The sequence below is a fragment of the Heptranchias perlo genome, chromosome 1 (assembly GCF_035084215.1).
Source record: "Heptranchias perlo isolate sHepPer1 chromosome 1, sHepPer1.hap1, whole genome shotgun sequence".
Lineage (NCBI taxonomy): Eukaryota > Metazoa > Chordata > Chondrichthyes > Hexanchiformes > Hexanchidae > Heptranchias > Heptranchias perlo.
The window spans coordinates 29,360,811-29,375,363 of NC_090325.1; the positions used below are offsets into that span (position 1 = coordinate 29,360,811).

The window sequence follows — 14,553 nt, forward strand, 5'->3', positions numbered from 1 at the left end:
GCTTTCCTCCTCACTAGCAACCACATGGCCAATTTTTGTATCATCTTCAAACTTCTTGATCAAGCCCCCCACATTCAAGTCCCAATCAATAATATATACCAGAAAAAGCAAGGGCCCTAGTACTGAGCCTTGCAGGACCCCACTGAAAACAGCCTTCTAGTCGCAAAAACACCCGTCAACCATTACCCTTTGCTCCTGCCACTGAGCCAATTTTGGATTCAACTAGCCACTTTCCCTTGGATCCCATGGGCTTGTACTTTTTTGACCAGTCTGCCATGTGGGATCTTGTCAAAAGCCTTGCTAAAATCCATGTACACTACATCAAACGCGTTACCCTCATCGACCCTCCTTGTTACCGGCTCAAAAAATTAAATTTTAGTGTCAGCCTTGATTATGCACTCAAGTCTCTGGAGTTGAACCCCAGATGTTCTGACTCGGAGGTGAGTGTGCAACCACTGAGCCAATGTAAAGCCCTATTACTCTGTTGTGGTCAGTATGAACCCAGGACAGAGAACACACCTGCAGCAGTCCGAAGGCTGCTGTGAATTATTAAAAGTTTTGATTAAATACTTCATTGGAGAGCTTGAAGGTAAGGAGAGCGGACCTGAAGGAGTTCGGGGGAGGAGCAGCAGAGCGCCGGTGACGTTAAAGAGCGAGGCCCTGGAAATAGGCCTCAATCGGGGAGCTCGTAGGTAAGGAGAGTGGATCTGAAGGAGTTTGGGGGTGGAGTGTCGGAGTGTCGGAGACGATAAGGAGCGAGGCCCTGGGAGTAGGCCTCAATCGGGGAGCTCGAAGGTAAGGAGAGTGGATCTGAAGGAGTTCGGGGGAGGAGCAGCAGAGTGCCGGTGACGTTAAAGAGCGAGGCCCTGGGAGTAGGCCTCAATCGGGGAGTTCGAAGGTAAGGAGAGTGGATGTGAAGGAGTTTGGGGGTGGAGTGTCGCAGTGTCGGAGACGATAAGGAGCGAGGCCCTGGGAGTAGGCCTCAATCGGGGAGTTCGAAGGTAAGGAGAGTGGATGTGAAGGAGTTTGGGGGTGGAGTGTCGGAGACGATAAGGAGCGAGGGCGTCAGGGAACGACGTAAAAAATAAAAAAAAACTAAAGTGATGTCAGCACAAGGGAAGGAGCTGATTGGTGAGTAGCTGGTGAGTGTTTTTTTTTAAGTCTTTATTTATTTCTGTTAAGTTGAGATAGTAATCTAATAAATATAGGCATGGTAGGCCGCCTCAGTCCTGTCGAATGCCCATCCTGTGCCATGTGGGAACTCCAGGATTATCCTCGTGTCCTGGACGGCCACAGGTGCAGGGTGTCGTCAGCTGGAGGAGCTCGAGCTCTGGATTTTGGAGCTTGAGCAGCAGCTGGCATCACTGTATTGCATCTGCGAGGCTGACAGCTACATGGCTAGCATATTTCAGGAGGTAGTCACCCCACAGCTTAAGAAAGTGCAGGCAGAGAGGGATTGGTTGACCGCCAGGCAGACAAGGAGGACCAGGCAGGTAATGCAGGACTCCCTGAGGGCATCTCACTCTCCAACCAGTGTGGATGTCACTGAACGGCTGCAGGGGGAGGGTGAACAGCCAAAGGTTGTGGTCCATAGCGATACCAACGACATAGGTAGAAAGAGGGATGAGGCCCTGCAGGCAGATTTTAGGGAGTTAGGAAAGAGACCAATAAGCAGGACCTCAAAGGTAGTAATCTCCGGATTACTCCCAGTGCCACGCGCTAGTGAGTATAGAAATAGGAGGATAGAGCAGATGAATGCGAGGCTGGAGAGATGGTGCAGGAGGGAGGGCTTTAGATTCCTGGGGCATTGGGACCAGGTCTGGGACCTGTACAGGCCGGACGAGTTGCACCTCAATCAACACAGCTGGGACCAATGTCCTCGTGGGAAGGATCACCAGTGTTGTGGGGGAGGGTTTAAACTAATTTGGCAGGGAAATGGGCATCAGGATGCAGCATTGAAAGAAGAAACAAGGGTGCACAAAGGATTGGGAGAGACAGCAATAGAGTAAGAAATAGTACGGTATTAGGTGGGATCAGATTATTAGAGAATAAAAGAAAGTCTAGGACTGGTTTACAGTGCATGTGTGTAAACGCATGAAGCGTGGTAAACAAGGTTGGTGAGCTGCAGGCGCAAATAGCCACATGGGAATATGATGTGTTGGAGACCTGGCTCAGAAAAGGGCAGGATTGGGAACTAAATATTCCTGGATACAAGATGCTCAGGAAACAGAGGGAAGGAAAGAAAGTGGGGGGGGGGGGGGTGGGGTGGCTGTATTGATTAAGGAGAATATTGCAGTGCTGGAGAGAGAGGATGTCCTGGAAGGTTCAAGGACAGAGTCTATTTGATTAGAGTTAAGAAACAATAGAGGTGCCATTACACTATTGGGTGTATTCTATAGGTCACCAACTAGTGGGAAGGATATAGAGGAACAAATTTGCAGGGAAATTACAGAGAGTTGCAAAAGCCATAGAGTAGAGATAGTGGGGGACTTCAATTATCCTAATATAGACTGGGATAGTAATAGTGTAAAGGGCAGAGAGGGGGATGAATTCCTGAAGTGTGTTCAGGAGATCTTTCTTGATCAGTCCGTTTCCGGCCCAACGAGGAAGGAGGCATTGCTGGATCTGGTTCTGGGGAATGAGGTGGGTCAAGTGGAGCAAGTGTCAGTGGGGGAACATTTAGGGAACAGTGATCATAGTGTCATAAGGTTTATATTAGGAAAAGGACAAGGAGCAGTCTAGAGTAAAAATACTTAATTGTAGGAGGGCCATTTTCAGTGGGTTGAGAACAGATCTGGCCAGGGTAAATTGGAATCAAAGATTTGCAGGCAAAACTGTAATTGAACAATGGGTGGCCTTTAAAGAGGAGGTGGGTATGATACAGTCTAAGTACATTCCCACGAGGGGGAAAGGTAGGGCAACTAAAGCCAGAGCTCCCTGGATGACGAAAGAGATAGATAGTAAGATGAAGCAGAAAGAGGGGGCGTATGACAGCTGTCAGGTTGATAATACAAGTGAGAACCAGGCAGAATATAGAAAGTTCAAAGGGGAAATGAAAAAGGAAATAAGAGGGGCAAAAAGAGAGTATGAGAATAGACTGGCGGCCAACATAAAAGGGAATCCAAAAGTCTTCTACAGGCATATAAATAGTAAACAGGTAGTAAGAGGAGGGGTGAGGCCAATTAGGGACCATGGAGGCAGAGGGCATGGCTGAGGTACTAAATGAGTACTTTGCATCTGTCTTTGCCAAGGAAGAAGATGCTGCCAAAGTCACATTAAAAGAGGAGATAGCTGAGATACTGGATGGGCTAAAAATTGATAAAGAGGAGGTACAAGAAAGGCTGGCTGTACTTAAAGTAGATACGTCACTAGGTCTGAATGAGATGCATCCTAGGTTACTGAGGGAAGTAAGGGTGGAAATTGCGGAGGTACTGGCCATAATCTTCCAAACATCCTTAGATACAGGGGTGGTGCCAGAGGGCTGGAGAACTGCAGATGTTACACCCTTGTTCAAAACAGGGTGTAAGGATAAACCCAGCAACTACAGGCCAGTCAGTTTAACCTCTGTGGTGGGGAAACTTTTAGAAACGATAATCCGGGACAAAATTAATAGTCACTTGGACAAGTGTGGATTAATTAGGGAAAGCCAGCATGGATTTGGTAAAGGCAAATCGTGCTTAACTGACTTGATTAAGTTTTTTGAAGAGGTAACAGAGAGGGCTGATGAGGGCAATGCGGTTGATGTGGTGTATATGGACTTCTCACAGGGTTGTAAATCTTTGGAATTCTCTACCCCAGAGGGCTGTGGGTGCTGAGTCATTGAATATATTCAAGGCTGAGATGGATAGATTTCTGGACTCTAGGGGAATGAAGGGAAATGGGGATCGGGCAGGAAAGTGGAGTTGAGGTTGAAGATCAGCCATGATCTGATTGAATGGCGGCGCAGGCTCGAGGGGCCGAATGGCCAACTCCTGCTCCTATTTCTTATGATCTTATGTTCCAAAAGGCGTTTGATAGCGTGCCACATATTAGGCTTGTCAGCAAAGTTGAAGCCCATGGAATAAATGGGGCAGTGGCAGCATGGATACGAAATTGGCTAAGTGAGAGGAAACAGAGCAGTGGTGAACGGTTGTTTTTCGGACTGGAGGAAGGGAGACAGTGATGTTCCCCAGGGATCGTTACTACTTTTCATTAATGACTTGGACTTGGTACAGGGCACAATTTCAAAATTTGCAGATGACACAAAACTTGGAAGTGTAGTGAACAGTGAGGAGGATAGTGATAGACTTCAAGAGGATATAGACAGGCTGGTGGAATGGGCAGACACCTGGCAGATGAAATTTAACGCAGAAAAATGCAAAGTGATACATTGGTAGGAAGAACGAGGAGAGGCAATATAAACTAGAGGGCACAACTCTAAAAGGAGTACAAGAACAGAGAGATCTAGGAGCATATCTGTCTAAATTGTTAAAGGTGGTAGGGCAGGTTGAGAAAGCAGTTAAAAAAGCATTAGGGATTCTGGGCTTTATAAATAGAGGCATTGAGTACAAAAGCAAGGAAGTCATGATGAACCTTTATAAAACACTGGTTCGACCACAACTGGAGTATTGTGTCCAGTTCTGGCCACCGCACTTTAGGAAAGATGTGAAGGCCTTGGAGAAGGTGCAGAAAAGATTTACTAGCATGTTTCCAGGGATGAGTTACGTGGATATTTTGGAGAAGCTGGGGTTGTCCACCTTAGAGCAGAGAAGGTTGAGAGGAGATTTGATAGAGGTATTCAAAATCATAAACATGTCTAGACAGAGAAGATAGAGAGAAACTATTCCCCTTGGCGGAAGGGTCGAGAACCAGAGGACATAGATTTAAGGTGATTAGCAAAGGAACCAAAGGCGACATGAGGAAAAACTTTTTTTATACGAGTGGTTATGATCTGGAATGCACTGCCCGAGGGGGTGGTGGAGGCAGATTCAATCGTGGTTTTCAAAAGGGAATTGGATAAGTACTTGAAGGGAAAAAAATCGCAGGGCTACGGGGAAAGAGCAGGGGAATGGGACTAACTGGATTGTTTTTGCAGAGAGCCGGCACGGGCTGAATGGCCTCCTTCTTTGCTGTAACCATTCTATGATTCTATTTATGACATGGATATTCTGGGATTTTACTAGTGTTTTGGGGTTCAAATATTGAAAACTGTAAATTGGTGCCATTGGTTTTGATTTGCTGACCTTTCAGCTCTGGGACCTGGGTTCAAATCCAATTCAGAAAGGTCTATGTTGTCTGTTGCTGTAAAGTCCCACATGAAACGAGTTTCGATAGTCTCACTCTGAGGGGCCACGGGATGGCTGAAGTGGATAAAGGAAAAATATGACACTGGTGCAGTAGGAGTTTGGACTGAGGGATAATGTTGGAGCAAAGTAGAAGGAATTTTACGCTGCATCTAAGTGCCCATACCTCACCTGCTGCCCGTTATACATCCCATCATGGAAAGAAAAATCGGGTGTGGTGTGTAAAGGGGGGCTGATCCGCTACCGCCCGTTTTGCACCCCCATCAAAATTGAATTTTATCCCCCCCAGAGTCCTAAAATAGAAGGCATTCCATTTCTTAGCATTGATATTCTTCACTTTGAAGAGCACAAAATTCACCACAAAAGAAGTTTTGATCAAAGGATAATAATTTGGCAAGGCTCAGTTACAAACAAGGTCCAATGCCACAGTGACAACAATGCTTTAATTAGATTGACCTCAAATTCTGCAAGACGTATGATTCATTTCAGCAGTAGGACACTGATTTTCAGAAGTTAGTTATCTCGAACAGCTAGTTTCCATTTGGGTGGTGGTGGATTCTTCAGGGGTCAAGTGTGACCCCTGCCAGAAAATATGTGTGCGTGGATACCAGATGAAGATATTAATGGGGCCAGTTGCAATGCCTTCTATGGCTAAATAGCTTGCCGATACTCGGCGTCTTGGTTTACACATGGAGAATGGTCACTTGATGAGGTACCAGAAGACACCTGTATAACTGCAAGAGACCGCAATTTGGGACAAAGTGGAGAAAACTGGAGGGATTAAAAAAAACTGCAAAAAAATTAAATCTTGATTTTATTCCACATCTGCTGTTTGTGAATATTTGAACAATAAGAACTGAGGAACCGATCCAGGAATTTTTTTTTGTAGCAATGAGGCAAACGGGCTCTTTCTGTCTCTTACAACACAGTCCTGTGTTGACAGGACCATTGGACAGAGTTCAGATACTGGGATACAGCTCACCTCAATTTTCTTAATCTCTCCAACATCCATCCCCATCACCTGGAACTTTTCCATTGATCCGGGAACAAATCCCTTCTTCCCTTCAGGAAGCTCCAGCCACATTCGCGATGTGTGAATCTTCAGAGGCCCCATGATAATGACATAAGCACGGCTATTGGTGCCAGCCTCTCTCTCCAGGCCTGTGGTAATTGTTATGTGGTATGGGATGGCTGTTAACAGATGAGGGAGAAGGAAATATGTTATTTCATTATCTCATGGTTTGCCCCCCACATTGTCATTTTCTCCCATTGTAACCACAAATTAGCTATTCACTCATCAATAATGGTTGCTGCGCAAGACTGGGTCACAAGCCTCTTCATGATCTTTAAGGAGACTGTTCTGCTCTGAGGATGGCAGATGAAAAGTGAACTGAACAGTTTTTGCCGACTGCGCATTGAGCTGACGACTGATAGGCAAATTAAGCCTGAGTGGCAGGCAACCGCGAGGCCTGCTGGCCAAATGTCAGATACAGGGCTACAAAATAACACTTGCCAACTATGAAGTTGCTCTCACTCCCATAGTGCTGAAAAATAGAATTGGCCAAGCTGCAAATCAAATCAACATGTTTCTCTGCCCTTCTTCAATCCTTTAGCGTGTTTCTCTGTCCATCTCTCATCCTTCAATGTCTCTCCGTCTATCTATTTTCCAAACAAGTCTGTTATGTGATATTTTATCAAATGCCTTTTGAAAGTCCATATCTACAACATCTACTGCACTATCTTCACCAAAGAATTCAATCAGGTCAGTCAGACACAATTTGCCATTAACAAATCCATGCTGGCTGTCCCTTATCAACCTAGGCTTCTCGAAGTGAGAATTAATTTTGTCCTTGACAATGGTCTCTCGTAATTTTCCCACCATTGATGTTAGACTGATTGGCCTGTAGTTACCAGGTTTATCCCTCTCCCCTTTTTTAACATTTGCAATCCTCCAGTCCCCTGGCACCATTTCTATATCCAAGAAGGATTAAAAGATTGTGGTCAGAGCTTCTGCTATCTCCGCCCTTGCTTCCTTCAGCAACCTAGGATGCATGCCATCTGGACTGGGTGACTTGTTAACTTTGTTCTCGTTCTATCTCTTATTATTCATTACGTATCTCTCCTTTAATTTCTCATCCTTCAGTATCTCTCCCTGCATCTCTCATCTTCCATTTTTATTCTCCTTCCAACTAGATCTTTCAGTGCGTTTTCCCTCCATCTCTCATCCTTCATTGTTCACCTCTCCACCTGTCCTCCATCAGTGTGTTTCTCTCTCCTTCAGTGCATTTTCCCACCATCTCTTATTCTTCAGTGTGTTTCTCTCTCCATATCCAAACATTAAAGGTGTCTCATCTTGTCTCTCATCCTTTAGCATTTTCTCTCTTCAGCTTACATTTTTGGCGTGTTTCTCCCTCTATCTCCAATGTGTTCTAGCCTTAATTTCACACCTGTCAATGTTTCTCTCTATGGGCGTTAAATTGAACCGTGTTGCGCCCGTTGTTTCGGTGCTACACTGCCTCTCTGACATTCAAGATGGCGTCTTGGATGCGCACGCACGTTTCCAGCGTGACGTGCGCCAGACACCATCTTGGTATAGGAGTTAGCGCAGGCGCAGATATCGCACACTGGAATCATGTAAAGTAGGGAGAAAATGGCTTCAATCAGTGTGCAATGCTGATTTAAAGGGATAGAACCATTTTGGGACTTAACGTTCAACTCAACTCACAGCCTTAACACAGACCACGTGCCTTAGAGTGCCTGGAGGACCCACCACTGGCGTTATTTAAAGGGACCATGCAGGATTTACAGGTTAGTGGCTGGATGATTGCTTCTGGCTGCCGAGACATTTGTATCTGTTTTTGGAGGTCTCCTACACTTGAATACTAGGACGCGGGGACATAGCCTAACATTTAGAGCCAGGATGTGCAGGAGTGAAATTAGAAATTGCTTCTATATGCAAAGGGTGGGAAACGTTCGGAACGCTTTTCTGTAGATGGCAGTTGACGCTAGCTCACTTGCGAAAGTTAAATCTGAGATTGATAGATTTCTGTGAACCAAGGGTATTAAGGGATATGGGGCTAAGGCAGGTATACGGAGTTAGGTCACAGGTCGACCATGATCTCATTGAATGGTGGAACAGGCTAGAGGGGCCATTTGCTGCCTCCTGTTATGCGCCACCTTCTCGTGCAAGAAAGCGGACGTGTGTCTGGGTGATGTGCCTGTCATGGTTGAATAGCTGCCAGTGTGTGTGGCCTGTGAGTTGTGGGTGGGCGGCTTGAAACAGTGGTAATGTGTGAGGGTGAGAGGAAGCATCTGGTTGGAAGAGTTGAGCACTGATGGAAAGAGTTGGGATGTTGGGGGTGAGGGATGTTGTGTGTGGAGCAGTTGGTAGGAGCTCCCTCTGGTGGTGGAAAGTGAGAATTGCATTGATTCAACATGCAAGGCCCGGAATGGAATGCTGAGTGCAGGTGAGTCCTCCAGTGGGCTGAAACTTGAGTCCTGCCTGTGCAGGGGCCATTGGGTGTGGGGTAATAGCACATCACGCTACCTGTGCCCAAAAACGGCCCTTATCCAATTTTTTTCCCCCTATATCTCACATCCTTAAGTGTCCTTCTCCCTCAATCCCTCATCCTTGTGTTAAACCCTTCATCACTAGTTTCTCAGTCTGTTTCTCTCCATCTTTCATCGGTCAGTTTTTTTCTTCATCCATTTCAATTCTCCAGTTTGTTTCTGCCTCTCATCGTTCAGTGTGTTTCTCTCTCAATATCTCATTCTTCAGTGTATTTAAACTTTTTATTTCAAACCCTTTAATATTTTATCCTTCCAGCTCCAATCCTTTCACGTGTTTTATCTCAGTAGCTAAGATTCCAGAGACCTTTGTATTTAGTAGATTCTGGTACCAAGTAGGGGTTCAGGGAAGGACTGTTAATGTGCCATTTCTCTGGGGTGGAGAAATAACCCCATTTAAAAGGCTACAACTAGGAACATAGGAACAGGAGTAGGCCATTCAGCACCTCGTGCCTGCTCCGCCATTTGATAAGATCATGGCTGATCTGTGATCTAACTCCATATACCTGCCTTTGGCCCATATCCCTTAATACCTTTGGTTGCCAAAAAGCTATCTATCTCAGATTTAAATTTAGCAATTGAGCTAGTATCAATTGCCGTTTGTGGAAGAGAGTTCCAAACTTCTACAACCCTCTGTGTGTAGAAATGTTTTCTAATCTCACTCCTGAAAGGTCTGGCTCTAATTTTTAGACTGTGCCCCCTACTCCTAAAATCCCCAACCAGCAGAAATAGTTTCTCTCTATCCACCCTATCTGTTCCCCTTAATATCTTATAAACTTCGATCAAATCACCCCTCAACCTTTGAAACTCTAGAGAATACAACCCCAATTTGTGTAGTCTCTCCTCATAACTTAACCCTTGAAGTCCGGGTATCATTCTAGTAAACCTACGCTGCACTCCCTCCAAGGCCAATATGTCCTTCCGAAGGTGCGGTGCCCAGAACTGCTCACAGTACTCCAGGTGCGGTCTAACCAGAGTTTTGTATAGCTGCAGCATAACTTCTGCCCCCTTGTACTCCAGTCCTCTAGATATAAAGGCCAACATTCCATACGCCTTCTTGATTATTTTCTGCACCTGTTCATGACACTTCAATGATCTATGTACCTGAACCCCTAAGTCCCTTTGGACATCCACTGTTTAACTTTTTACCATTTAGAAAGTACCCTGTTCTATCCTTTTTTGATCCAAAGTGGATGACCTCACATTTGTCTACATTGAATTCCATTTGCCACAGTTTTGCCCATTCACCTAATCTATCAATAACCCTTTGTAATTTTATGTTTTCATCTACACTGCTTACAATGCCACCAATCTTTATGTCATCGGCAAACTTAGATATGAGACTTTCTATGCCTTCATCTAAGTCGTTAATAAATATTGTGAATAATTGAGGCCCCAAGACAGGTCCCTGCGGGACTCCACTAGTCATATCCTGCCAATGTGAATACCATCCCATTATCCCTACTCTCTGTCGCCTTTTGCTCAGCCAACTTCCTAACCAAGTCCGTACTTTTCCCTCGATTCCATGGGCTTCTATCTTAGCTAACAGTCTCTTATGTGGGACCTTATCAAATGCCTTCTGGAAGTCCATATAAATAACATCCATTGACATTCCCCTGTCCACTACTTTAGTCACCTCTTCAAAAAATTCAATAAGGTTTGTCAGGCACGACCTACCTTTCACAAATCCATGCTGGCTCTCTCTGATTAACTGAAAATTCTCGAGGTGTTCGGTCACCCTACCCTTAATTATAGACTCCAGCAATTTCCCCACAACAGATGTTAGGCTAACTGGTCGATAATTCCCCGGTTTCCCTCTCTCTCCTTTCTTAAAAAACAACTGACAACATTGTAAGATAGTGATGGCCAACTAAGCAAATACACACTCTTCATGTTGTGGAGCTTGCAGGCAATCTCATTTCTTCATTATGGATGCTGGCCTATTGGAATCATAAGGGAAAAAATGATTGGGAGAGAAAAGGGGTGGGGAGGCAAAGCATTCTTTGAGAGAGAGATCTGTAAACAATGTTCCTTATGGCAGAATTTGTGGCGCATCAGGTACTTTACTGAATGGAGGGAGGGCTATATGGGTTTCTGTCATATCTTAAAAGTCTTATGGGAGGCCAACTACATTTATTATTTTTTCCAATTTTTATAAGCATGGACAGAAGATAAAGCTGAACATATTCTTACTAGGTCCTTCCTCAATTGTGTCTTCAATCATGCTTTTCCGTTTACCCTTCTTAGTTAGGGCACTATTGTTAACGTTTCGAAGACTCAATGATGAACCATGTAAGCTTTTAGAAGAACTGTGAACACTTGTCCGATCTCCTTCATAACCCTATAAGGAAAAATATAGAGATGATCATATAAGATGGGGCAACATTCTCTCCAACTCTTTACCCCCAACAACCTCACTCCTCTAATTCCCAACTCCCCCTTTCAAATTACCCTCGTTGACCCAACTCTCAGCCTCTGCCACTCACTGCCAAATTCTTCAGCACCCCCAAATCCTATCACTCCTTCAATACCAACTAATCCAATCACCCCTTAATCCTTCAAACCCCAATGTCAATCCCTTGCCACCACTCTCCATATGTTTCTCCTTAATATTAATTTATGCTTTAGGACTGTTGGTTAGAGATGGGCTGAGAACTGACAATTTAAGGAAACTCCCCATAACTTATGGTCTGTTGACAACTTGGATTGTTACCCATCCTCTGTCCCATTTCTGATGTCTAAGGAGGCCTATACTGAAAATGTCAGCCCCCAGGCTGCCTCTAACCCGCAATTCTAAAGCATAAAACATGGTAACAAGGGTGTCTGAGACATCAGTAATATTTTCCTTTTATAATATTTATGGGGCAATTAAAGACCTGGGGATTTTCTCTCATTTAAGGAGAGTGTCAAGAGCTGTAAGAAAGCAGAAATTAAAAAAAATGGGATATTTCAGGACTGGAAAAGGTTCTGTTGGCCACCTGACAGACTAAGAATCTATTTGCCTACTCCCTCATATCTATTCAATTCTCCCGTAAGTTTTTCCACACTATCTGTCTCCGCTTCCCCCCTAGGCTGCCCATTCCATTCTCCCACCACCCCCTACATAAAGTAGTTAAATCAAAACTGCAATACACCTTCCCTCTTCTAACTTTGAGCCGGTGTCCTCTGGGTCGAGAGTTCAATCTCAAAAATATTTTGAAATTTAATTTATTTATTGCCTTAAGAACCTTCAATGCTTGAATAATATCTGCCCTGAGCCTTCTCTTCTCCAGAGTAAGCAATCGCAGGCTTTTTAAGCTCTCCTCAGAGCTCAAATGGCCTTAAGGTAGGTATCAGTTTGGTTTGACTCAAGTATCTCAGTATCTGCACTGCCTCCAATGCCTGGATAGCCTTGCTGTAGTACGGCAAACAGAAGTGTACCCAGTACTCCAGGTGTGGCCATACCACTTGTACAAAGTAATTGGGCAGAGTTTCCTCTTTAATGCTTGGGCATAAAGCATTGCCTGGGCGGAGCACTATAAGGAAAATCAGGTAGGGAGGATTGCACGCCTGTAATGCAATCTTTCTGACTTTTCATCTATTAATTAAAAAGGACAGAAAACTGGTGTTATGGCCATACAAACTGCTCCACCTGATTTTCCTCTTCACACTCCACCCACACAATGAATTATGTCCAAACATTAAGGAGCAAAATCTGCCCCATTATCACCCACTGGGATTTGTGATTTATCTCTCTGACTATACACCCCAATGATCCAGTTAGTTTTCCATACTGCTGCCACAACCTGTGATATTGGTTTCGATGAGCTATCCATCAATTGTCCCAGTTCTTTCTCCAGTATTGTATTCTATAGCCATTTATTTTATATTACCACTGTATTTCCCATCCCCACTCTCAAACTTGCATTTGTCTGCATTAAATGCAGTTTGACATTCATCAACCAATCTTCCCGCCTATCCAGATCCCTTTGTGTTTGGTTTGTCTGAATTTAATGTCACCTGCAAATGTAAATAGCTTTATTTCTGACCCCAACTCCAAATAATATATAAACAGTAAAGGTGACAGCTCTGATCCCTGTGGCACCCTACAGTTATGTTGATGCAATTCCATTTGCAACCATATTAAGCATTTAGTGCACAAATTACCTTCACAAACAGTATCCTTTCAATTCTCTTATCCTCCTTGGCCTTCGAAAGCCAGCGTTCACACATGAACAAGTAGTTCTCCTCCAAATCCACGTCAATCACCTCCACTTTCTCCAAATACCAATCAGGACTCGCCATGCTGTTGTCGTGGCGAATCTTGATCTTGAAAACTTGTCCGAGGTCTACAGCTTCTATTGTGAATGTATCGACCTGTTAGTGCAAGATAATTCATTTTAGCAAAGTGGCCATTTTTAGAGAGAAGCTTAACCCTCTGAGTCAAAGAGCTGGGTTCTTCCCTGGGTTAGCGGATCGGGACGGGACTACTCTGGTCACCAGACCCCGCTACGACTCTGACCCATTTCTCTGTGTTGAGGGTCCATTCCATTTGGAGGGAGGGCTGCTGGTGGGATCCCCACTCCACGGAGGGAGCACGCCACTGCAAAGATGGAAAATTCTGTGGTGCTGCAGCAGGGCACTCACTGCAGCCTCGGAAAGGGGAGGAACAACAAGCCCCTGAAGACTTGAAGAGAAATTTTATTAAAAAGGCTCTGAATGAGCCCAAATCCAAACAGTAGGAGGGAGAGGTAGTCACAACCGGATCTTCTCCCTCCTCCATTGAATTTGTCAATCTCCCCCCAGCGCCCCCCCCCAACCCTCGCTGCAGACTGAGTATTGCCACCCATGTTTGGTCTTACGGTGAGTGGGTATTACTCTGGCAGGAAGGCAGGGAAGTTGTCTGGTTTCACTAGCTCTACCCCCTCACTGTCGATTATATGTGGTTAGGTGGTCAAGGGGTGCGTGGCCAAGATCTCTGCCCCGGGGGAGAGCAAAATACCTGAGGCTCAATCTAAGGCAAGGGATTCAACAGTAGGCCTCCCACCTCGCTTTCCCTGCAGCACCACAGCTTTACTCTGTTGCATTTCTCTGTGCTCCTGTCCTTCTTTAATCTTTCCTTACATATAAACTTTCCTACTCATATTCATGGCCACTCTCAACCTTGCCATGTCCCGTGCCCTGCTACTCCCATTGTCTCAAACATAGACAAAACCATTTCCAGGCACCCCCTGATATATTATAGACAAGACCATCTCCAGGCACCTCTGGCATATCCTCCCTACCCCTTTCTAGCCTTGATTCTTTCTGTATCTGCCCCTGGAAAAAACTCTCCTCCCAGTTACTTACAACTGCATTTTCAAACTCTCAATTGCTTAGCCTTGGGCATACCATTCACCATAATACTTCTGCACCTGTTGGTCTGTTCAACCACTCCCTCACCTCCACCTTTGATTCCATTTCCCCAGCAAAACCTTCTGGTTGTTCCACCCTCAAATCGGCTCTTTAGGGGCACATTCGAGGGAAGAGGTGGAATATGAATTGGTCTGAGAGAAGAGGGGTCCCATGCTTAGTGTATTGGGAAGAAGCTGTACAGCGACCCAAGGTTTATACTGGGCCGTGATTATAGTCTGACCCCCATCTTTGCTCCCTCAAGTCCAAGGGGCACAGACTTGAGCATATCTGGCACACAACTGGTTTAGCCATTCTTCATCAGATCTGGCTG

General features: G+C 45.0%; 1 protein-coding gene across 1 annotated transcript in view; it reads right to left on the reverse strand.

The window, feature by feature from the left end:
- LOC137320985 (lipoxygenase homology domain-containing protein 1-like) overlaps positions 1-14,553 on the reverse strand; it is an 87,374-nt gene that overhangs the window by 31,990 nt on the left and 40,831 nt on the right. The window contains exons 15-17 of the mRNA XM_067983057.1: positions 12,996-13,205; positions 11,043-11,190; positions 6,265-6,473 (exon numbers count right to left, since the gene is read on the reverse strand). Of these exons, the coding sequence (XP_067839158.1) occupies positions 6,265-6,473; positions 11,043-11,190; positions 12,996-13,205 (567 nt within the window). The remainder of the gene's footprint in view (positions 1-6,264; positions 6,474-11,042; positions 11,191-12,995; positions 13,206-14,553) is intronic.